A 26133-nucleotide genomic window follows, 5' to 3' on the forward strand; every position below is an offset into this window, starting at 1 on the left:
CCAGTAAAGGGAGGGGGTGGGACTGGGAGAAGGTGGGCTATTCCGTCCAGCACTGTCCTGGAGGGGGTGAAAAAAGGGCAAGTAGCTTTCAAGGGCTCCTGAGGACTGTGGGGGGAAAGAAGGGAGGGAGTATCCGGGTTGGAGAGTGAGAGGTGAGAGAGGGAGGAATGCTCCAGAGTTTGGGGCCCAGAATGGGCGGAGTTCAGAAAGGGAGAAGGCCGGAGAAGGGGGGAGGAGAGGTGGTGGGACCTCCAGAAAAGGGAAGGAAGCAATCTTTCGGGGTTCTCCAATGAAGGGGAGGAGTGCTGCCTAGGTGGGGCTCAAGAAGTTGCTGGGAAGAGGCGAGTCCCCTGGGGACGGACCTGGGGAGCTGGCAAAAGGGGTGAAGGGGCTTCCCCGGGGAGCGGTGGGGCGGAGCCCCGGGGTCTGGGGTCGGAGGGGCAGAATGGGGGCGGGTCTCCCTAGGAAGTCTGGGCAGGGCTGGCGCCGGGCGCACTGGAAGGCCCCTGGGAGCCCTGGAAGCCGCCTCGGGGCTGCGGAGGCGCGTAAACAAGCCCTAGCGGACAGCCCCAGAGCCGTTGCCTGGGGGCAGGCTCCGCCGGCCCGCGCGTGCCCTTGGCCGGGCTCCCACAGTCGCCAGGCTGGGGCGACTGAGCTTGAGTCGTAAGTGCTCCCCCTTTCCGGGCCGGGGCTGGCGGATTATGGGGGGTCTGAGGCGTGGAGCCACTTTTGGGGAAGGGAGATCTGCGCCCGGGAGGGTCTCTGATCTCTAGTGGGGGCTAGGGCGCTCCTGAGCAGGGGAGAAGAGTGGGGGTACTAGGTAGCTGCGCTGGGGGGGGGGGTTCGAGGGCTGGCACAGGGCAGTGGAGGGGAGGAATTCTGCTAGGACCTCGGAATTTGCCTGAGCCCTACCTTAGCCTGTTGCTTCTGACTCTAGCCCCCGACCCCACCTGGAGCCCGGCCCAACCTCTGGGCTCTAGCGAAACCTGATTGTGAGAATGGGACCTAAAGAATTCTATGAGGACAACTCCTCCCAGCTTCGGATAGCCGGCTCCGGGCTAGACTTGAGATAGGCTTGGCTGCAGGCTGGATTTGGGGGTGATTAAGGGAGCCCTCCAACCAAGCTCCCTCATAAATCAGTCACGGGCTCTAAAACACTTCGTGGAAGAGCTGAACCCAGAAACTCTGGAAAGTCCAATCTATCTTTTTGCTAGGGAAAGGAGTCCCAGGCGGAGAAATAGGACACCTGTGTAATGGGAAAAAATGTCGGAGATCTGGGTTTGTTCCCAGCTTTGCCGTTTATCAACCTGGGTGAACATAAGCAGGACCTTGGTTTCCTTATATTGAAAAGGAGAAGGCTGGACCAGATGATTTCTACAGCTCCTTTAAGCTCCAGATCTAGTCCCAACTCAGACTATGGCTTCCAGCGTGACTAGCCAGCTGCTTGTCCTCTCTGGATTCCCCTCTAGGATTTGGAGCTACTGTTTGTGTGAATGAGACTAACCCCCTGAGGGACCAGGAAGTGGAGCTGCTCAAGTGGAGGCTGGGTGAACAGAGAAATTGGGTGAGGAGCCACAATAGAAAGGCCCTTAGGGGTTTAGAAAAGGGGCAAAGAGGAGCTCAGGAAGTGGGGGCTGGGATCCCGGGACTAAGCCAGTTCTCTGACATCCTATCCAAGCTGCATTTGGCACTATCCTACATGGCTTGGAGGTCTGGGCTGCCGATCAAGTTGCTTTTGAGTGGGACTCTGGTAAATAGCAAAGAATGGGGGGTGGCTGGGAAAGAGACAAACCCCAGAGCCACAAGGTTTGTGGGAGAGAGGTTGGCACTTCTCAGACTTTTTAAGTGACTGAATAGAGAAGAGGATCCAGGACAAATGCGTGGCAGACCTCACATCCCTTCCCAGGATAAATGAGTATCCCACGGGCAGACAGCTGGGGAGACCATGCTGATTACAGGGTGGTGTTCTGGTGAATCTGAAAGGGTTATCAGTCACCCCAGGCAAAACAGCTGCCATTCCCCTACAGAAAGCACCCTCCCTTAGTGTAGATCCAACTTGAATTTTAAGCCACTCTTTTCCAGCAGCTGCCCAAACTGGCAGCAGCTTGAGTACAACATCTAAATAGTTTTCCCATCTTACCTACATGATTCCTTACTACTACAATAAATATGCTTCTCAACTTGGAAACAACATAAAGGACCTGTCCATGTCTGTGTTTGTACCCTCATGTCTATCTCCTCCATTAGTGAATTTTTTTCATATCCTTATCTGCCCCATCGCAGAATCTCAGAGAAGGAAGGAAACTTAGACAACCTCTCTAGGTTTTTTCACATTATACCTTGAACTCTTATATTGATGGGGATCTCCAGGATGTTTTGGTACAGCTCTAAATCTGAATTTTTTTTCACTGTAATGGGCAGAAATCTATCTCCATCCATTGGCCCTAATTTTGGTCTATGGGACATAAGGAGGCTTTCGTTCATTCAAATTTACATAGTGCTTGTAGTGCAACTGACCTCCATGCTGTAGGTGGATGAAACAGAGAAAAAAAGCACTGCCCTTTTGGGAAGCCAGTCTAGCTGAGGAAATAAGGCATAACAAAGATTTTATCAAAGTTAGGAAGGATGACTTTTATTCAGGATAAGGAAAAACTTCCTAATAATTAGAGCTACCCCAAAATAGGATGATATAGCAAATTCATATTAAATTGAATTGCAAAAAAGGAGTTTGGTACTTATAATTATTTTTGATAAATTTTTCCATGGTGTTTTCCAAGTTCCAGTATTACCTTTCCAAAAGGTAATGTTTCAATGCTGTGGGAAGAGGAGGAAGGGAAACAGAACTCGGAATACATTACATATTCTCTTGCTTTGGGCATTAAATAGTCTGAATTTTTAAAACTCTTGTCTTCCTTAAAAAAAAGTCTCTTTGTAAAAGGAGACTTTCAATTGGAAACTTGATAACCCCTTCAGAGATCTTTCAAGGGAGTCTTGTTCAGGTGTTAGTTGAACCAAATGACTTTTTTTTAATAGATTTGTATCTGTATCTTTTAATATCATATATCACTTAAATTTCCTCCCATATGTCTTCTATTTCAGAGACCCAAGCCTTCTAACAAATAATTTTTTGAGGGAAAAAAAATTTGTGAAAATCAATCAATAAAAAATTTCATTAAATATATAGGTTATCATTCTTTTGGGCTCCTTACTTTTGCAAATGAGTCAGAAGAGGATCAGCTAACTTCTAAAGTCCCTCCTAACTTTGGAGATCCTCTGTTTCCAGGGGAGTTCATGGCTGAAATGCTGAAGGAAGTTAGGGAAGGGAAGAATCAGTTTGAGCAGGAGGTGTCCTGTCAGCTCAGAGCATCAGTTCTCAAAATTTAGTTCAGGGACCCTTTCAGGGCTGTAACATTGATACTATTTTCATTATAATACTAAAATTTGTTTGATTTCTAATATGCTAACTATCAATAAATAGAACATATAAACATCATTAGGTCCTGAGAAGAACCTGTGGCTCAGATTATCCCTGAGAATAGAGATATTTTCTTTCTTCTGTTTACATTCTTCCCTCAAAATATGCTCAAGTATAAGACCTTTTCCACATAGAATGGGAAGAGGGGAAAGATGGGAAAGATGAGTTGGATCTTGCTGATGATTTGGAAACTGGGTGGGGTTAAGTAAGGTTTGGCCATTGAACTATATAGTCTTATCAGAAGGGGTCAGAGTATTCTGTGGACTGGATTACAGAGGTTGTAGAAGGCCTTAAAAACTAGCAAGTGAGTTTTTTTTTTTGTTTTCTTGTCAGGGTCTGGATTATCTCCTTAAAGGTCAAGGAAAGATGGCTTTTTAAGTTTTATACCCTGCCCCTTCTCCCTACATACAATTGACCAGAAAGAGATTTCATGGGGATGGCTTATAAAACATCTTACCCTGCACATAGATACCCTTCTTAGCTCAGACCAAAATAAGATGAACAGAGGAGAAAGGAAGTCATTCCAGACCAACGTGGGCTAAAAATTAAAGATTTAGACCTACAATTTAGACAGGGTCAAAATGTGAAAGGGTAGGTGGGATGAGTTCATACCCCAACTCTCATTACAATAAAATTTCCAAGTCAAGAAATTTGCAACCTTGGGCAAGCCAGTTGAGCCTTGCTTCTCATCACCTTTGCTGAAGCTGTAAGCAATGGCATCAAAAACTTGGATGACTGAGTTCAAAGTACTGTTTTATAGCTGGCACTTCCTCCCAGATTTGTTTTTCCTGGGATAGAAAGAGTAAATACAACTTGGCCTCTTATCTTCCTCCTTTCCACCCAAGCTCCATTCTGTCCCTGATTAGAAGTTTGGTATTGGAGAATTAGAGACAGACCCAGTAATTCAATGTTTGTCTGTGGCATTCTCTGTGTATTCTTGCTTGTGACCATAACTAACTGTGTCAAAGTTTTCATGCCAGCCCTGGAGTACTGTGATTCTATGTGGCTGTTTGTATATCTGAGTCTCAATATGGAGGGGGGGGGGGGTAGCATAGACAGAAGTAAAGGAGAGGACAGTCTTGATGATGATGATGATAATGTAATTTATATAGCAATTTAAGGTTTGCAAATTACCATGGCCATAACTAGCCATTTTTTCATTCCTGGACAACTGACATAAAATGTTTCTTCAACTCAACTTTTAAAGAAAAACTTAGAATCAGAGTGCTTATTATTGTTCGTCCTTCATTCTTAAAAGCAGATCAATGACATCAAGAGGGTGATGTCTTGACTTGCAAATGAATTGGATTTAAGTGAGGGAAAGCTGTGAAGAGTCAACCTCACTCTCCTCAAGAGTCATTGGCAGGGGCAGCTAGGTGTAGTAGTGGATAGAGCACCAGCCCTGGAGTCAGGAGTACCTGAGTTCAAATCTGGTCTCAGACACTTAATAATTACCTAGCTGTGTGGCCTTTGGCAAGACACTTAACCCCATTTGCCTTGCAAAAACTTTATAAAAAAAGGAGTCATTGGCAAGACAGATCAGGAAGACTGGAGCTAACCCAAATGCAGTGAGAAAACTTGACCTTTTTAAGCTAGTCTTTCCCATTCTCAGTTTGTCTGAGGCATGGAATGAGGATAGGGGAATGGGAGAGAACTGGTATGGCTATACCTGAGATGGAAGCTGGTCTGAGAAAGATCTCCCCTGAGTCTCTATTCTCACAGAAAAGAAAGAAATCATTTCACAGCTTTCTATTTAAAGACATTGTTCTTTTTTCCTAAGCGCTTACCAAAGCGCTTACCTTTTCTCCAGGAAAACCATAAATACAGATTTATGGAGAATGTGTTATGTTCTAGGCTCTGTGGAGCATGGCAAACAATTGATTAAAGTGCTTATAATCTGTTTGTGAAAATAAGACTTTAGGGTAGCTTTTCACAAAGCTTCCAAACAATGCAAAGTGATAGTGTATAAGTGCCAATTAAATAATACAAAGTCGAAAGGAAAAAGTAAGTTGTTATGGACTGGAATAGAAGGCTAGCTAGGGGAGTTGGCTCTTTAAATAGGCCCTGGAAGATGATTAGGATTTGAATAGGCAGTGAGAACAAGAACATTTCAGGAAATTATTATGACATGTTCAAGGGGAGAGGAGAAAAATCAATCAAGAGTTCATATAAAGGAAGTGCTAAGAAATGAGATTTGACAGAGGTAATTGTTAGGTTTAGGACCACTCTGCCAACTTGAGGAACTGGGACTTTATATCTTTTGGTCACTGGGGAACTTGAGCAAAGGTCCTGGCTATGCATTAAGAAAGTCAGTTTGCCTGTCATATTTGGAATGGATTAAAGGGAAACAAGATGAGGTTGGGAGAATAGTTAGGAGGCCATTGTTTTGCCCAGGCAAAAGGCAAAATGACTCAAATTTGGTGGTAGCTATGAGAATGGAAGAGAAAGGAAGGATGGGAGAGACTTTGGAAAGGTAGGTAGAGAACATGAACCAAGAAAATTACAGATCATTGGAATATGGAATAGAACAACCAGAGCTTTTCCTTAGGGCATTGTGATTTAGAGGGCAATGACGATTCTTGTACTGCTTCAGCAAGTAAGTACAACTGGACTGCTTGTCTAGTTTGCAAGAATCTATAGTTAAAATTAGAAATCTACCAGATGGTTCCACAACCCAGGTGACTGCCTCTCTAGCCCACCTTGCTACTTCTCCTGGTAGCAGCCTTCTCAGCAGTGACCTGAGATCTTTGTTTCTATGTCTGCAGTTGAATTTACCACACACCAGAACTGATAGTTATGATTCTGATATTGAAATATCTGTCTCATGGGGCTGTTATGAGAAATATTCTTTATGAAAGAATGAAAGAGCTTTTATTAAACATTTACTAGCTTCTAAGCCCTGGGGATACAAAGTAGGAGAATTTCTGCCCTCAAATCTTTTAAATTCTAATAGCCATTGGGGGCAGTTAGATGGTACAGTAGATCGAATACCAGCCTTGGACACTTAATTCTTAACTATACAACCTTGGGCAAGTCACTTAACCCCATTGCCTTGCAAACCACCCCCCCCCAAAAAATTCTAATAACCCTCAAGCACTAAAATAAATATGAGTTGTTTGCATCTTCATTTTTTGAGTATTGGAAATGGTTTAAACTATCAAGTCAAATATTTCTGATTATTTCATCAGGGTTTGGAAGGAGATTTCATGGGGAGGAGTGCCCAGGAACCTGAGATCTGAGAAAAGATCTCACCCTAGCTTACCTCAGACCAAAACAAGATGAACAAAGGGCAAGAAAATCATTCCAGACCAACCTGGGCTAAGAAATAAGACTTTGACCTACACTTTAGTCAAAAATATGAAGGGGTGGGTAGAAGGACATGTTCCTTTTCTGATACTGTCAAATATATATTTTTAGAGACCAAGGACAGGAAGATATGAGGAGGAGGGTAGAAGAAATGATTACAGGAGTTCAGAAGTATCATAAAGAACTAAATACTGAGGGCAGCTAGGTAGCACAGTGGATAGAGCCCTGGAGGTAGGAGGACCTGAGTTCAAATCCAGCCCCAGATACTTAATAATTACCCAGCTGAATAACTTTGGGCAAGTCACTTAACCCCATTTCCTTGCGAAAGCAAAAAAAAAAAAAGCTATAAAGAACTAAACATTATTTCTTTCCCCCCTTTTTTCAGACACTACAGTTATTTAGCTCTCAATGGATCTGGTTATGTAACTCTACGGGGAAAGCCTGAGGGGTTATGACCCAGGATTCCCAAAAAGGGAGACAGCCCTACCATCGAAGGGGAAAGAGAGCTGAGAAGGATTCTGCTGCCAGAGCTGCCACAACCATGTATACCTTCCTTCCTGACAACTTTTCCCCACCAAAGGCCAAGCCATCCAAAGATCTAAAACCCATGCTGGGATCTGTAATGCTGGGGTCCCTCCTAGTCTTGGCGGCTGTGGTTGCGTGGTGCTACTACAGCATATCTCTCCGAAAGGCAGAGCGCCTTGGGGCTGAGCTGTTGGAACTCCGGACAGGTGGCTTCTCCATCCGAAACCATCAGGGAGAGCAAGTTTTCCGTCTAGCCTTCAACTCTGGGGCCTTAGACTTGGAGTCCTGTGGACGAGAGGGTGATATTTTGAGTTGTTCTCGCTCCACAAGAGGCCCCCTCAATTTCTTTATTCAGACGGTGAGACCCAAGGACACAGTCATGTGCTACCGTGTACGCTGGGAGGAGCTGGCTCCTACCTCTTCTGTGGAGCATACTATGTTCCTGGGGGATGTACACTGGTATGGTGGTGCCGAGATGCGAACCCAGCACTGGCCCATCCAGCTAGCTGGTATCCAGCCTCCCCAGCCCTTTGTCACCAGTGACGTGTACTCCTCTCGAGCCGCCTTTGGGGGTATTCTGGAGCGATACTGGTTGTCATCCAAAGCAGTGGCCATCAAGGTCAATGATTCAGTGCCCTTCCACCTGGGTTGGAATGCTACTGGACGCTCTCTCCTGCTACAGGCCCGCTACCAAAATACATCCTACAAGCCACCAGTGGGCCGTGAGCCCCTGCCTGAGCTCAGTTACCGTGTTTGTGTGGGTTCTGATGTGACATCAATCCATAAATACATGGTGCGGCGTTACTTCAATAAACCGTCCAAGGTGCCAGCTCGAGAAGCCTTTCGTGACCCAATCTGGTCCACTTGGGCCCTCTATGGGAAAGCAGTGGACCAAGATAAGGTGCTGCGCTTTGCCGAGAAGATCCGCAAATATCGTTTCAACTGTAGCTACTTGGAAATTGATGACATGTACATGCCTGCTTATGGGGACTTTACCTTCGATAGTGCCAAGTTCCCCAATGCCTCGGAGATGTTTAGGAAGCTGCAGGAAGCTGGTTTGCGGGTCACCCTGTGGGTGCACCCCTTTGTCAACTACAACTCCTCCAGCTTTGGTGAAGGTGTGGAGCGGGGGCTTTTTGTCCGGGAGCCCACAGGCCGGCTGCCAGCCCTGGTACGCTGGTGGAATGGCATTGGGGCCGTCCTAGATTTCACCAACCCAGCTGCCCGAGAATGGTTCCAGGGTCACCTGAGGAGGCTTCGCACCCAGTATTCAATCTCATCCTTCAAGTTTGATGCCGGGGAAGTGAGCTATCTGCCCCGGGACTTCAGCACTTTTCGCCCACTGGCTGACCCCAACCTTTGGAGCCGGCGCTATACAGAGATGGCACTGCCTTTCTTCTCCCTGGCTGAAGTGCGCGTGGGTTACCAGTCACAGAACATCTCTTGTTTCTTCCGCCTTATTGACCGTGACTCGGTGTGGGGCCACGAACTGGGTCTACGCTCCTTGATCCCAGCGGTGCTTACCATCAGCATGCTGGGGTATCCCTTTATCTTGCCCGATCTGATAGGTGGCAATGCCGTGCCAGGGCAAACCACCAGTGAGGGAGGGGGCAACACTGGAATCCCAGAGCGCGAGCTCTATGTGCGCTGGCTGGAGGTGGCCGCCTTCATGCCTGCCATGCAGTTTTCTATTCCTCCCTGGCTTTATGACCAGGAGGTGGTGGAGATAGCTCGCAAGTTTGCAGCGCTGAGGGCAGAGCTGGTGGCCCCTCTGCTGTTGGAACTGGCTGGAGAGGTGACGGACACCGGGGATCCCATAGTTCGGCCTCTCTGGTGGATTTCACCCAGAGACGAAGCCGCCCATCGAGTGGACTCTCAATTCCTTATTGGTGACACCCTGCTTGTGGCACCTGTGCTGGAACCAGGGAAGCAGGAGCGTGACGTGTACTTGCCTGCAGGGAAGTGGCGCAGCTATAAGGGAGAGCTCTTTGTCAAGGCGCCCATCCTGCTCACTGATTACCCTGTGGATCTGGACGAAGTTGCCTATTTTACCTGGGTGTCCTAACACTACTTATTCTAGAAATTTACTTGCTTAAAGACCTAACCTGGGAACCTCATTTTTCTCTCCCCCTACCCTCACCTCTTAGAGGGCCTATCCTGGGAACATTATTGGCTCTATTCCCAGGCACTTCACCACCAGGCCCTTCAAAAACTATTCCTTACACCATTCTGAAGTCTAAACTGTAACCCTGCCCTGGAGAGTTTAGACTCTGGACCTTCCCCTCACCAAGACCTTAATCCTGCCTCTTGACTCAATTCCTTTCTTCCTTAGAACCATCTATCCAGCAACCATAGCCCCATCTTCATATCCTCCCTCCCCTAGAGACTTTGAACTAGGGCTCTTGGTTCTAATCCATCACCAATTTCTCCTCCATAATTCCCCAGCCCTAATCTTTTTGAGTATTTCTGAAAGCTTTTAACACAAACATCTACCTTTGTTCCTCTGAGACGAGTAGGGGAAAGGGAAGGAGAAGGCTAAGTCAAAGTCTCACCTTCGAACCTCCTTTACCCAAGGGAAAATCATACAGAACTCCCTTCAAAGCTGCAATCTACATTCTCATAGCCATTGCTAGGGTCCTGCTCCCAGTGTGCAGTGCTCCCATCTCCTAAGAACTTATTTCCCAAGTTTTCTGGGACTTGTAGTCTCCTTGGCTAAAGAAGCAAGAATAAACCCATAAACTGACTTAGAACTAGAAGAAAACTGGTCATCTAGTTTGAGAGATTAAAAAAAAATTTAGGAATGGATTGGAGGGGAGAAGATAAGATTAAAGTTGGGGTTGGCATAAAATCCTGTTTCTAACTCCTAAGGGGATATGGGTTTTGTGGTCTTAGCCCAAATTCATACTGATCTCCCTCCATCTCCCCACTCTTAGCCCCAGAGCCAGGGATCTGTCTGCTGTGCCATTCAGCTATCTTCCCTATTTTTCTATTGAACCACTTAATGTTCCTTATGAGCCACATATGCTTGTGGCCCCAATTCAAAAATGATATGGTAGGAGCTTGTGGGGGGCAGGGGGGTGGTAGTCACCAAGTCATCCCCTGCTCAGCTCTTCTTTGCACATGGTTAGTCATTAAAAAGCATAAAGATGAAATCTAGCTGGATTGAGAATGGGATGTCTCCTACCTCTCCCTACTTTCTGCTTAACCTTCACATCCCTGTTTTTCATCTGAGAGTTTCCTTCTCAGAACAAACTTGGGTGGAGAAGTGGCTCTGTAAGGTGACCTGTCCAGCTCCCTTTTCTATTAACTAATTCCAGCTGCCACCACTTCTAGTTCCTCCTCCCTTTGATGCAAATCCCTCTCCTCACAAAGTACCATAGATATTAAAACTGGAATGAATTTTAGTGGTCATCTGGTTTGAGAGAATAAAAAATTTTAGGGAAGTAGAGAAGATGGAAAAGGTAATGTGAAAAGATTGAAGTTAGGGTAGGGAATAAAACCCTATTTCTTACTCCCAAAGAGCTATGTGTTCTGTAATCCCAGCCTCATATGCCTTTCCCTCTATAAGAAATCCCAGCAACCTAGGCTTGCTCATGATTGCCACTGATGCCCCCTCTGAAAATTGAGTCTTCATGGGAGTAAACAAATGGGAACTCTCTGAAACAGTCTGGGTCCTCTTGTCTGAAAAGAGACTGAAATCTCTTCTCTTTGAGAGTGAAAGAATAATGAAGCTTCAGGTGTGTAGTCTTCCCAGTCCTGCCCTTCCCTTTTCCTGACCCCAATTTAGGAAGAAGAAGAGGAGGTGGCTACACACAAACTATCAGGAGTCCTTGGGGCCATGACTAAGTGTGGAGTCTTGGAGGGTTTTGTTCCCAAGCTTTGGTGTTTACCTATACTATACCCTAGGGACTGGACTGGCAAAGAGAAAGGACAGAGTGGATCATATGTCCTAATGCTGCACTGACTGACCCAAGGCCTATCTGTTCAATACTGCCCCAGTCAGATCTACAGATGGGTCAGGGATGCCTTAATGTGAGAATCATACTATATGTATGTACACACATAACTGGAAATTTTGTCTCTCTGTGGCTATGGATGTCTTTTGGGCCAGGTATCTATTTGTCAGTGTCTCTTTTTTGTGACTGTCCATGAGTCTTTCTGCATGGTGATTGTCTCTTTATATGATTGGGTATGTGTGTGACTGGCTCTATATGACTGTATATATCTGTGCACAAGGATAAATGGCTGGGGGAGGGCTCATTGTGTTTTATAATGATGACTGGGTTGACAGTATTTGCATCTTTGAAGCTATATGTGTGTGAGGGTTGGTTTGGGGATATGAATGGGAGGTCTTGGATATCTGTATGTGAATATGCATATGTGTGTGAGGGAGATGACTAGCTATTTGGGGATAGGAATGTCTATGTGAATGTTTTTCTGTGGCTAGATATGTGTATTCGTGTGTGAAGGAATCTTGAGTGTATATGTGTGTGGTTGAGCATCTGTGTAACTGTGTGACTCTCTGTGGCCATGTATATATGTTTGTCAGAGGCAGAATGTTGGCTGGGAAGCTTTGTGGTTCTTTATGGTTCTATATATCTATAGTAATATTTTCCCATAGCTAGATCTCTGTGTATGTGAGTCTTTCTCCATAGCCAGTGTATAGGTATATGTAATGCATATGTGTGTGTGTGTGTATACGTTCATGAGTGACTGCATCAGCCACCAACAAGTATTTATTAAATCTTTACCATGTATCAGATTAGGTACTAAGAATGCAAAGGAAAGCAAAAGTCCCTTCAAGTAATTCACCTTTTTATTTTTAATTTTTAATTTTTTTAATTTTTAATTTTTACTTTTTGCAAGGCAATGGGGTTAAGTGACTTGCCCAAGGCCACACAGCTAGGTAATTATTAAGTGTCTGAGGACTTGTTTGAACCCAGGTACTCCTGACTCCAGGGCCGGTTCTCTATCTACTGCTCCACCTAGCTGCCCCTTAATTTACCTTTTTAAAAAAAAATTTTGTTAATAAGCATTTTTTCTCTCGTCTACTTCTCCCAATCCTCATTGATTAAAAAAAATGCCCTTATGACAAATATATATATATATATATAATCAAGTCAAGTACATTTTTTCATTGATTGTATCCAAAGATATATGTCTTTTTCTATGCCTTGAGTCCATCATCTCTGCCAAGAGGTAAGTAGCATGCTTTAGCTTTTGGTCCCCTGGAATCATGTATTGTTATTGTATCAATCAGTTCTAAACTCAGAATTCTTTTTCTTAATGATATTTTATATCTGGTTTTGCTCATGTCATTCTGCATCTGCTCAGACTGGTCTTCCCAAATTTCTTTGAAACCCTTCATTTCTTCATTTTTCATACACCATGATTTATTTAGACATTCCCCAATAGGTGGGTACCTCCTTACCCCAGGGGTGGGCTTTGGGGTGTTTTTTCTCCACTATGGAAAGAGCTGTTTTAGGTATTATTGTACATGTGTGTTCTTTTGCTCTTTTTTTGTCTCTTTGGGTATATACATATTAGTGGTATACCTGGGTCAAAGGGTATGCACAATTTAGTGACTCTTTGAGTATCATAACAAAATGCTCTCCAGGATGGCTGGACCAATTATTAACTCTACTTATAGCACATTAATGTCCCTGTTCCTCAGCAGCTCTCCCATAATTTATCATTTTCTTCTTTTGCCATCTTTGTCAATCCAGTGGACATGAAGTAGTACTGGAGAATTGCTTTAATTTTCATTTCTCAAATTCTCAGTTGTTTGGAGCATTTTTTTCAAATGGGAGTTGATAGCTTACGTAAAATATTTTAAAACATTAAGGCATATAGGCACATAATAAATTTGAATGCCTATTCTTGTCATTTGACCACTTAACTGTTGGAGAATAGTCTTAAGCAGTCTAATATGGAAACATGAAAATAATTAGGTAAACAAACTACAGACTAGATGTAAGATCAAAAAAGGAAGCGCTACCTGTTGATGGAATTTGAGGAAAGAGAATAAATAAGTACTTTTTGTATGTCAGACATGTCCTTTAAAAATATTTTCCCTCTTGCAAATATCTTCATAGTAGCTCTTCAGAGTAGTTATGATCCTCATTTTGAAGATGAGAAACAGGTCAAGTGATTTGCCCAGGATCACACAGTTACTATAGTTTTGAGCCAGCTTTGAACTCGGTTTTCTTGATCAATCTATCCATTGTACCACTCAGCTGCCTGAGCCAAGACCTCAGTGAATCCGATGATACCAATGACAACATTTCAGGTAAAAGAAAAAAGTCAGAAAACACAGAAAGCAGAAACTGTCATAAGCAAGGAATTGTCCAATGTGGTTGTATTATATTTAAAGAGATCTGTGGGTAAAAAAACTGGAAGGTATGAATTGACTTGGTTATAAAGAGTTTTCAGTTACAAAAAGGGCTTCACATTTGGAGGTTTTTTCCATGTCTTTGTTATTGTGTTGTTACATATCTCTCTGTATCTATCTATACAAGGCTTTATAATCTCTGTGTGTATGACTGTGAGTATGTATATGTATGTCTGAGAATGCTCTCATGCCTGTATGGTTACATAATTCTCTGTGTTGTTGTGAGAGTCATGTGTTTTCATATCTATATGTAAGTATGGTCAGATATTTCTGGGTCTGTGTGACAATATTTGCACAGGTATATATTAAGCTACATGTTTGTGTATGTGATTCTGAAATATGTTTTCATATCTGTATGGCTACATATTTCTTTGTGTATGATACTGGGAATATATTTTCATATCAGTATGCCTGTTTGGCTACATATTTCTCTGTGATGTTTCAAATATATACATATATCCACCTATTTTTGTGTGTGGGACTGAGAATGTGTTTTCATATCTGTATGTATGTCTGTATGTCTGCATATTTCTATGTGTATATAACTAAGAATATATTTTCATAGTTATATGTTTGGCTGCATATTTGTGTGTGTGAGACTGAGAATGTATTTTTATTTTTATATGTATGGCTCTGTATTTCTGTGTATATGTGTGTGTGTGTAGATGTCTCTGTATAATTGTTTACTCCCTGCATCTTTGGAATAAGCACAACCTCTCCCTGGTGTTCTCCTCCACTAATCATAATCCCTGAAAAAGAAAGAATTTTCCTTTAGGGAACAGTCTGATTGGGTCTATGGTTGGGGGTGGGGACATTAGTGGGGAAAGGGAGGGAAGGAAATCATGGGCTATGTTGTAGCTCAGATTTGAAATAAATTGCCCTTTTAGATCTTCTTGTCTCCCACTTCTTCAGTACATAGTGCTGTTAATTGAAATTGGCAGAGCATTGATCAACAAGCGTAACGAATGCCTACTGGAGGAGATAAAAACACAGATGAACCATAATCCCTATCATTTAGGAAATCAAGAGGTTGACAGTCTTTTGGAGGTATGAAATATGTTGTTCAGTCATGTCTGATTTGACCCTTTTATAGGGGATTTTCTCGGCGAAGATATGGAAGTTGTTTGCCATTTCCTTCTTCAACCTATTTTGCAACAAGGAACTGAGGCAAATGGCGTTAAGTGACTTGCCCAAGGACACAGAAGAGTTTGAGACAAGATTTGAATTTATCTGTCTTCTTGACTCCAGACTCAGTGCTCTGTCCACTGTGCCACCTAGCTGCCTTATGACAATATACAAAAAAAGATAATTTGATTTAAAAGTATGTATAAGGTGGCACAGCGACAGTCTCTGTGCAGTCATTTAACCACCACCTGAATTTAAAAAACAACAAAAAAATGTTAAGGAAATAGCAAATCACTCTAGTATCTTTGCCACAAAAACCCCATGGACAGACAGTTGGTCCATGGGGTCATGAAGAATCAGACATAACTGAATAATAAATTATTGTTAGATGAGAGGAACAATGTTTTATATGATAATTGGAGGGTTTGGGGGTTGGGGGGGGGGAGAGGAGGAGAGGCAAGATGTCCAGAGAAGACTTCATGCAGGATATGAGATTTGATTAGACAAGGATAGAGGGCATGAACAAAGCAGGTAGCTGGCATTTTATTCACTAGGAATGAAGAAAGGTGCAGAGCTATGAATTAAAAACTAGAAAAATAAATAAACAGGCTTGCCTAAGTCCATCTCCTCTAGGAAACTTCAAAACAGCAAAAAGTGAGTGTGCTTAATATATAAAAATAACAAAAAAGGGAATGGGGTAAGGAAAGAAATTCCCACAAATAAGATTTTATGGAAAAATCAGCAGAGACTAAAAAAATGCATTAGCCAAAAAAGATGACCTAATACAAAGAATAAATACCAAGGGGGCAAAGTAAATGAGGATGTAGAAAAATAAACAAGACCTAGAAACAAATTAACACAAGAATTCAATAAACCAAGAACAAAAACAACTAGGGGAAGCATTCCATATTTGACAAGGATTGCTAGGAAAATGAGAAAGCAGCTTTGCAGAAAACAGATTTAAACCAGAATTTTACTATATATCCCCCCAAATCCCAAAGGATACACAGTCTAAATGTAAAAGGTGACATTATAAAGAAAAAAATCAGAAGGATCTTACACAATTATGACAATTATGAAAAATTCACAACCAAAGAAGATCTCACACAAATAGTTTCCACTGACATTCAGTTACAATACACAATGTAGGCAGAATGAGAAAAGCAATCAAAAGGGGAAAGAAAGTCCCTGGATCAAATATGTAAAGTTAAGAGTCATTCCTTAATAAGAATGGCCAAGAATATAAGCGATTTTCAAAATAAGATTTTGCAACCTATGTACAACCCTATTAAAATCAAATCATCCAAATCGGTAAAATGGAGAGAAAAATTAAAACCACTTGGAAGTTTCATTTCACACTCATCAAATTGGAGGGACTATAAAGAAGACTGAGAAACTAAAACAGTATTGACAGAACTGTGAATTTGGTCCAACTGATATGGAAAATGATTTGGAATTATGTGAGGGAAAATTGCTATATCTTTTGACCTAACAATATCACTTATAGGCACATATCCAAGATGATTTAAAGGTAGAAAGGTCCCACATACTAAAATATTCATAGCATTTCTTACGACAGCAAAGGAAAAAAGGGAAAAAAACCCTATTAATCAGGTGTCCATGATTTGGAGAACAATTGAATTACAGGATGGAATGTAATATTTTGTGCTATAATAATTCAAAAGAAGTATTAAGAGGAAAATGGGAAGCAGGGTTTCCAGAGTAGGCAATTTTTAGCAAAATCAGTATGACCCAAGGTAATATGTGAAAACATCAAGAAGTATCTGAATTTGAATTAAATGCAATGACCAATGTCAGTTTTGGAGGACTAATGATGAATCACATATCTCCTCTCCAGAGAGAGAATGTAAACCAGGTGTGGAATGTTACCTATGATGTCAGATGTGGTTACTGTGATGGTTTATTTTGGCTAACTTTTTGTGAAGGGTTCCATTGAAGTTTATTGGAAAGTGACAGTGTTTAAAAGACAAGGCATGACTATAATATTATATAGAGAAAATTCTTAAATTTTCTTAAAAGGAGAAAGTTCAAGAAGAAGAAAGAAGTAATACTGAAATAATATTAAGAATGAGAATGAAATAACCCACCAGAGAAATGTAATGCTTAGTAAAATAACCAGAGGAAACTCTCAGTAGGAATACTTGAGGAATTTGAAAGGATAGAAAAGATGCCAATTTGGAGCATAGGATAGAAAAATCTTAGCCAGCAATATTAAAAAAAAAAGAAGGAACTTCAAGCAAGATCCTAAAATGCAGAAATGGGAAAACAAAGTTAGTGCAAAATTTTAAATAAAAGTGGAAGAACACAAGTTATTTACAAACCAAAACAAGTGATCAAAACTCAATGAAATAAATCAGAATTTTCAACCTCCAAGCAAAAAGAAGAAACAAAAGGCCTAACTACCATATTTCAGAAAATCGTTTTAGAAAATTGCCCAGAAATATAGGAAATAGAAGACAAAATATAGATAAATAGAATTCACATGTCACTGTTAGAAAGGAGCTCCAATTTTAGATTACTGAGAAACTCAGTCTCCAAGTTTCAGTTTCAGTATCAAAGAAATCATCTTGAATGCAACCCAGAGTAGGCAATTCATATAGCAAGAAATACCAGGCACATCATACAGTACAATTATAAATGAGAGAAACTGCCAGATGCCAGCACAAACTGATATAAACTGAAAAGAAAGCCAGCTTGCACTATCAAAATAATATTATCTTGCAAAAACTCAACATATTCCTTCACAAGAAAATATGACTCTTCAACAAGGTCACTTTCTTTAAAAAAATAGTTTTATTGATTCTTGTTATTTTTATGCTACATAATGTAGCAAATAATCCCCATGCTACATAAATAATTCCAAAAATTTCCAGCAGTTCTATCAAACTCTAGATATAAAGTGTGCACATAAACACTGTCCTGCCCTCTAAAGTATTGTATCCTTCCTTGTGACAAAGGAAAATAGTAAGCAAAGAAAACTGAACAGGTACCTACATTTTAGAGTGTGCTACACTCTGCTCTTGGTTCCTCATTTCTTTTCCAAGAGAAGGAGGTATGTTTCTTTTGCTATCTGGGAATAGCTTTGATGGGTCACTAGAATTCGTGCTACCTTTTTTAATGTTTTTTTTTTATTTACATGATTGTGATCATGTCCTTTTCTTTATTGCTCCTAAGAAAATCAAAGACGAAAAGGTCCTTCACATTCAACTTCAGTAAGCAAAGTAAAAAGCAAAGTAAAAAAATAATAGTGATGATGAGGGCAAACAAGAAGTGTTTGAAAAGACTAATGTAGATACACAGATAGCAGCCAACTTAAATTTTTAAAAAAGATAATGAACAAGAAAAGGAAGCAAGGGTAAGTAACAAAGGTTGACCATAAAAACAATGCTATCCTGGAGTGCCAAGGAACAACTCCAGACAACTAAAAGGGATATATTTGGGTTTTTAACTATACTGGGGAAAGCAGGGTTTCCAAGACGGGACAGGACTATAGTTCTAGATAGATGGGATAAATAATATCTGACAAGAGAGGGGGCAGAATTCTTAATTATTATTTTGATTCTAGTCCTCTACTGAGAAGAATAACTTTTAGATGAGAAAAATCATGAAAAAAATGATCATCCAATTAAAAAGGAGATAGTAAGAGAGCACCCTAATGCCTTTGATGAGTTCTAGTCACCTGTCCAAGTGAATTACTTTATAGATTCTGAAAGAACTTGTGGATGGTATTTCTAAGACATTATTGATGATATTTGAAAGATCATGGAGAATGACCACAACTGTCCAGATTGGCCCTTCTCCTCAAAAGGAATAGGCCTGTGATCTTGATTTTTAATCATGGTAAATTAAAGAAATGTAGTATTAATAACAATTGTCCCATTTCAGAGATGATCACACTGATCAAATTAATGATGGCATGACTTGCACAATAATACTTACTATAGTAAGGGGTATGCTGTTCAAGGCATCCTTCTCACTTGTCTTTTCCAGAACCACCCCACGACCTTATTTGATAGGAAACAGGGCTACTAGTAATGGTCTGGATGCTGCAGCAGTCTCTTGGCCATTGAATTCCTCCTATATTAGCAAGTCATCTCAGCATATCAATGCCCAGGCAAGCAGCAGCATGTGATTTTTTTTTTAATATTTTTTTTTAGGTTTTTGTAAGGCAATGGGGGTTAAGTGGCTTGCCCCAGGCCACACAGCTAGGTAATTATTAAGTATCTGAGTCCACATTTGAACTCAGGTACTACTGACTCCAGGGTCGGTGCTCTATCCACTGAGCCACCTAGCCACCCCCAGGATGTGATTTCTAGTGATAGAATGTGATAAACCAATGTATCCAAACCTGTCTTGATGGGGTAATTGTCAATACAGTCTTTTTCTCAGACCTTTTACCTTCAGCTATGTTGCTCTCAGAACCCAAAGACTTTGGTTTCCCAGAAGCTACCCAGTGGTTCATGGGAATAATGCTGCCAGATCACTAGGTTATGGTCTGAACTATGCCAGTAAAAGAGGGTTAGTAAACAACCAGAAGAAGAAACAGTGATCACAAACAATTGATATAGCTTCATCAATAAAAGATTTTGATGGACTAGCTTTATTTTCTTTTAAAACTCAAAGCAAATTTTACATTAGATTCTATTAGTGAAATGTTTGCAAGGAAAAAATACTAGTAAATGTTTCCAATATGATTCCAATAGTATCTAATACTATTTGACACAGTACTAGAAATACTACTTAGGGAGCAGCTAGGTGGTACAGTGGATAGAGCACAGCCTTGGAGTCAGGAGGACCTGAGTTCAAATTCAGCCTCAGACATCTAATAATTATCTAGCTGTATGACCTTGGGCAAATCACTCAACCCCATTGCCCTGCAAAAACCTAAAAAGAAAAAAGGAAATGCTACCTATAGTGATGAAAAAGAAAGATAAATTAAGGGGAATAAACACAAGCCAAAAAGAAGGCAAAATTAACTCTTTTGACAAATGAGGCATTATTTAAACACTCTAGAAAAGATAAAGAATTCATTTCTAAAATATAGAGAGAACCTGAGTCAAATTTAGAAGCATATAAGTCATTGCCCAGTTGAAAAATGATCAAAGGATATGAATAGGCAATTTTCAGATCAAGATATTAAAGCTGCCTAAGGCCATATGAAAAAAATGTTCTAAATCATTATTGATTAGAAATATGTAAATTAAAACTCTGAGGTACTACCTCACACATTTAGATCAGACTAAAATGACAAAAAAGGAACATGATCAATTCAAATCATTCTGGAGAGCAATTTGGAACTAAGCCCAAAGGGAAATAAAATGGTGCATACCCCTTGATTCAGCAATACCACTATTAGGTCTGTATCCCAAAGAATCCTAAAAATGGGGGAAAGACCCTCAGTGGCAAAGAATTGGAAATAGAGGGGATGCTCATGCAATAAAAAATCATGAGTGGAAGGACTTCAGAAAAACTTTGAAAGACTTGTATAAATTGATATTGAATGAAGTGAGCAGAACCAGGAGAACACTGAACACGTTAACAGCAACATTGTGATAGAAAATGCTATCCACATCCAGAGGAAAGAACTATGGAGTATAAATGCAAAGCAAAGCTTATTATAGTCACTTCTTAAAACTTCTTTTATGGGTTTTTTTCCCCTTTCTTTCTCATGTCCCCCCCCCCTTTAATTCTGATTCTTCTTTCACAACAAGATTAGTATGGAAATATATAAGCATGATTGTACATGTACAAACCATATCAAATTATTCACTGCCATAGAGAGGGGGGAGGGAAGGGAGGATGGAAAAAAAATATGGAACTCAAAAGTTTACACAAAGATGAATCTTTGCATGAATTTGGAAAAAATAAACTAGAATAACATTCAATAGAGAATCAACAAAAATCTTCAATAATCAACATAGAATCTTTAAAGTAGAAGATACAAAATAAATCTGCAAAAATGAGTTGTTTTACTAACAAATAGCCAAGAGAAAGAGAAATTCTATCTAAAATAATAAAACAAATATCTAAGAGCTAAGATAGCCTACTAAAATATAAATAAAACTTTACAAATCTTCATACAAGAGAAAAACCTAAGTAAAGGAATATTCAAGATTTATGTTGCCATAAATGAAATTTTAAATGATAGAGTGATATTACCCCAATTAATCCCCAGATTTGTGCAATATCAATCAAAGTACCAAAAGAATATTTTATGGAATTGGGCAAAATAATAAAGATTTCATATGGAAGAATAAAGGGTCAAGAATATCCAGAGTATTGATAAAAATTAGGAATAAATTATATTGTAAAATGAAAAGGTTGATCCATGAAATGCTTACTGTTAAAGCAGGTACATATATACCAATCTAGTATTTTATAAATGTATGAATACAAACTACTAGGGTAGGGACTATTTATTCAATACAAACTACTTGATAAAGTAACTTAACAGACAATGATACGATAAATTCCAATGACAAAATAAATTCCAAATGAATAAACAATCAAAACATTAAGTTTTGAAGTTTTGCCATAAAAATAATTAGAAAAGGATAATCTTTCACAACTGTACAAAGGAAAGTGATGAACAATTAAATATGGTGTAGATATTTAAAAGACAAAATAAAAATTTCAGTTATATGTTTATAAAGTTCTGCACAAATTAAATCCATAATTAGTAAAAATATATGGATTCTGAAAAAAAAATTTGCTTTAAACATCTCTGATAAAGTCTGACATCACAAATCTATACCAAATTGACACTTGTCTAATAAGAGAGAACTATTTCTTCAATAGTTACATGGTTTAAAAAAATATAAACTTTCAACAACTTGCTAAAACAGTAGTCACAATCACTAATAAACAAATTAAAACAACTCTGAGAAATCATATATCACAACCAAAATATTAGCAAAGATGAGAAAATTAGAAAAATATGCTGTGGCCTTCCCTCAGGAACATAAACATACTAATCTGCTGCTGATGGAACTGTGAATTGGGCTAACCTTCTTCATGACAATTCAGAATTATGCAGAAAAAAATACTAAAATGTTCATACCCTTTCACTCAGAGATTCCATTATTGGATTTATCTTTTCAAGGAAGCTAATAACAATCATGTATTACATGCCCCAAAATAGTCATAATAGCATTATGGCATTATGTGTAAATATAAGAACAAAATGAGCCCTATGATTTTTTTAGTTGTTTTTTTTTTTTTTGCAAGGCAGTGGGGCTAAGTGGCTTGCCCAAGACCACACAGCTAGGTAATTATTGTGTCTGAGGTCGGATTTGAACTCAGGTACTCCTGACGCCAGGGCTGGTGTTCTATCCACTGCGCCACCTAGCTGCCCCGAGCCCTATGATTAAAGAAATTTAATGAAAGATTATTGTTTTGCAAGGAATGATGATTATAAATGCATATGTAGAATAAATGAAGCTTGACAAACTGGAGTAATATCTAAGGAGATAGAATAACAATTTATTATGTGGCCTTGATTCAAGAGTGTAGTACAACAAAAAGAAAGTTAGATTTGCTTAGGCTTAAATCCCAGTTTTGCCAGTCCAATACCTTGAACAAATCATTTCACTTCTATGGGACTATTTCTTCATGTTATTTCCTGGAATATACTCCTCTAAAATGTGATCCACACCCAAATAGCAACTCTACAATAAAGGTACTCCATAGTTTAAACTTAGACAGCTACCAATGTGTTTATTTTTCTCCAACCAGTCAAAAGACAACATTTAGTTCACAATGATATTGAACAATTACTAAATTTGCAATAAAACACTTGCTTGACATTCTCCCCTCTGTGTATTTCATTGGATTTCATTGGTCTCAGTGACGGTTCCATAGAATCTTAGTTCCCATATATTGCTCTGCTTGTCCTGGGTTTTCATGGTCTTCCATTGGTTCTACATAGTCCCTGCATTGATCCTTTTGTTCTTCTAGTCTGATGAGCTTTCCTCTTTGCCACTATTTTCTGGGGTTTTTTTTAAGGTTTTTGCAAGGCAAATAGGGTTAAGTGGCTTGCCCAAGGCCACACAGCTGGGTAATTATTAAGTGTCTGAGGCTGGATTTGAACTCAGATACTCCTGACTCCAGGGCCCAGTGCTCTATCCACTGAACCACCTAGCTGCCCCCTGGGTTTCTTTCTTTAAGTTCATCTAAGCCATCTTAGTTTCAGACTGCAAGGGTATAATGTCTAGTGCCTCTCCCTGATAAAGTCAGGCTGGCAGTTCTTTGATCATAGCCACTAACAAAAATCATAGCTATCTAAAGTTGGGTAGAGGGTTCTCAAGGCTAAGATTTGTTGTTGTTATTCAATTATGTCCAATTCCTCGAGATCTCATGGACTCTTGCTCATAGGGTTTTCTTAGCAAAGACACAAGTAATGTGCCATTTCCTTCTCCATTGTGGCACAATTTTACAGATGGAAAACTGAGGCACTCTATTTGAGGTTAAGTGACTTGTCCAGGATCACATAACTAGCAAATGTCTGAAATAAAATTTGAACTCACATCTTCCTGATGCCAGCAACAGTGTTCTATCCACTGCATCACCTAGGTGTCCAGGTTAAGATTAGATCTTCTTTTTTTCCATTCCAAATCTGTATGGGGATCAAAGTATTCTAGTATAAATTACTATGGGCTAGATGGCTATTTTAGGCACTCCCCAACATCTTTTCTGAATTACCATAAAAATGTTTTGAGCCAAAACAAAAGAACTATGGAAATTAGATTAAAGCTCCTAACCTGCCTAGTTCACACTCCTTTCTTTCTTGGGCATATCTTTCCTCAGCAAAGTAAAATTACTTGAATTTAGACCAGCAGAAATATTTTAGTTGACTGAGATTTACATGAAATGAAAGAGAGTTGAATTAGTTGACTTCTAAATTCCCTTCTAGCTCTAAACTATAATTCTAAATGGTACAGACAGAGCCAAAAGAATAATATACACAATGTTTACAAATATCACAAAGACAACACTAAAAGGCAGCAAAACTCAGGTCAGTTAAATGCAGAGTGCTGGTAGCAAAGTACTGAACTGAAAGTATATACTCTTTTTGCTTTTAACAGTCATTGTTTGGGTCCTGGTGGGCTCAAAATGAATGTAAATAATAATTGTTTCTATTTTGACTAGAAATCTGAGGGTCTTCTCCTAGATTGATTTTTTGTCTAAGTAAATGAAGCCATTCTTTGCTTCATTTCTTTCTTACCTAGTCTAATCTCTGAATAGACAGTCAAACTGAGTCTCGTAAAGAGACTAGTTTAAAACAACCAAGTTCTCCCATTGTATCCAGGGCCATCTCCAGTTGTTATCCATATCTGACCACTGGACCCAGATGACTGGAGAAGAAAGTGAAGCTGGTGACTTGGCACAGCCCTACCTCACTTAACTCCATTTCATTTATATCACCTCCCTGATGCAACAGTCCTCTAAGAGAACAAAGGACAAACAATAACAATCAGTACTAAGTTATTTAATTTAAAGTATACTGCCTCCCCTCCCCCACTACAAAAGTGTAAAGTAACATGTATTATCATTTGTGATGATGCTATTAGATGGTTTTGCTTAACTGTTATCATAAAAATGCACTTTGGTAGTGGAGATACAGAGTTCTCTGGGGGCTTTGTCTGTAGTATCAAAACAAAATGTATTTTTTAAAAGAATAAATGATGGAAAGGATTTTTTAAATTGCAGAAAGATTTTTAGCTTTTCTGAAATATAATTTCTTCATTTATAAAATGATGCCTTATCTCCCCAACAGGTTGGTTATGAAGAAAGTGTTTTTGTAAATTGTCAAGTGCTATATAAATGATATATTATTGAAGGAAGGCTTGGGCCATGTTCCCAATCCTCTTCATCTTCCCTCTTTACTATCTACTCTTAGAAAAAACTCTTAGAAATTTCATTCATACTATAGTAAATCACTTGCAAAACCAAGGGATATCCTTTCATTCCTTTGACTTAACCTTTTAATGCTTATTAATAATATTCAGAGTTCTAATGGAGGAATTTCCACTGTCAGTGAATAGGTAGCTAATATATTGGAGCCTTCCTGGTGGCCCTGAGATTTGTCATTTACTTTGTCTGGAGAAAGTCTAGGTCAAATTAATAAAAATAGAGATGCAGAGAGGCACAGGAATAGAGAAAAATTATGCATCTATGCATGAACACAAATGGGAGGTATACTGATCCTGACATAGCAATGTATCTTTTGGCACAGATAAATGTTTTGACTTTGGCACAGACAAATGGACAAGTAGACACAAGAGGGAAGAGAAATTATCTAATCCAGCTCTGATACAACTGCAAACATGTGTGTGAATATAATCTCAGTAAAAATGGGTATATATATATGTGTGTGTGTGTGTGTGTGTGTGTGTGTGAGTGTGTGTGTATGTGTGTGTGCATGTGTGTATACCAAATATGTATATGTATAATATATAACCTTAATATATATTCATTTTTACATGTGTGTTATATACATAAGTATATATGTGTATTTTGTGGGTGTACAAACACACACACACACACACACACACACACACACACACACACATGCACAATAGATGTCTTTTCTCCAAAATTAAACAAAGCTTTCCTTCAAAGTCTGGTGTAATGGGTGGGGGTGGTTTTCCTGGGCTTTGAAGTTTGACTGGTGTTTGGGTTGGGCTGCCTTGTGGAACAGAACTTTCTCTTCTTTTAACCCTTTCAGGGCCTCACAGTGTGGTTGATAGAAATATTCTTCAGACTAGACTTCACATTCCATCTGCTTTAATGAAAATAACATCTCTAGTGAGTCAAGAGACCAATCGAAGAGTTAGAAGGTAACATTAGGGATCACTGAGAATTTTCCAGGACAAATTTTTTATTCACTAGATGAGAAAAATGAATCCCAGAGAAGAGAAGTGATTTAGAATCCAGGTCTCCAAGTTGTGTTCTTTCTGTTAGACAATCTCTTCTCCTTGAATTTCCTTTAGCTCTATTTTTGGGACTCTATACTTGGAGCTGCTTTCCCTCCCATGGGAGGAAACATGGATTTATCTTTTTCTTCTGTCTCTGTCTTCCTCCTGAAATCCCTATTCTCTTAAAACTGAGATAACTGGGGTTGGGGATCCTATAACTAAACGTCTTCACATTCATGAATCACCCCACATTTTGAGGATCTGGATTTCTGAGGTCCAGGAGAGAAAATTTAGTATCTCATAGTTTAGTCATAGAGATGAGGCACCCCTAAGGAACAGAAAAAGAGCACAGGACTACACATGATCAAAGGAGA

General features: G+C 39.9%; 1 protein-coding gene across 4 annotated transcripts; it reads left to right on the top strand.

Moving 5' to 3' along the window:
* Nucleotides 1-210: 210 nt before the first annotated feature.
* On the top strand, nt 211-15223 carry MYORG (myogenesis regulating glycosidase). Of its 4 annotated transcripts, none has more exons than XM_074196578.1 (2): nt 211-313; nt 7167-15223. In XM_074196578.1, exon 2 carries the CDS (start codon nt 7233-7235, stop codon nt 9369-9371), a length of 2139 nt encoding a protein of 712 aa, XP_074052679.1. In that variant the 5' UTR covers nt 211-313; nt 7167-7232; the 3' UTR covers nt 9372-15223. The 4 variants fall into 4 exon arrangements, with proteins under 4 accessions (XP_074052679.1, XP_074052677.1, XP_074052678.1 ...); XM_074196576.1 differs by having other exon boundaries at nt 232-341; XM_074196577.1 differs by lacking the exon at nt 211-313 and adding an exon at nt 557-663.
* Nucleotides 15224-26133: the final 10910 nt, after the last annotated feature.

The sequence above is a fragment of the Macrotis lagotis genome, chromosome 8 (genome assembly GCF_037893015.1).
Source record: "Macrotis lagotis isolate mMagLag1 chromosome 8, bilby.v1.9.chrom.fasta, whole genome shotgun sequence".
Taxonomy (NCBI): Eukaryota; Metazoa; Chordata; class Mammalia; order Peramelemorphia; family Peramelidae; genus Macrotis; species Macrotis lagotis.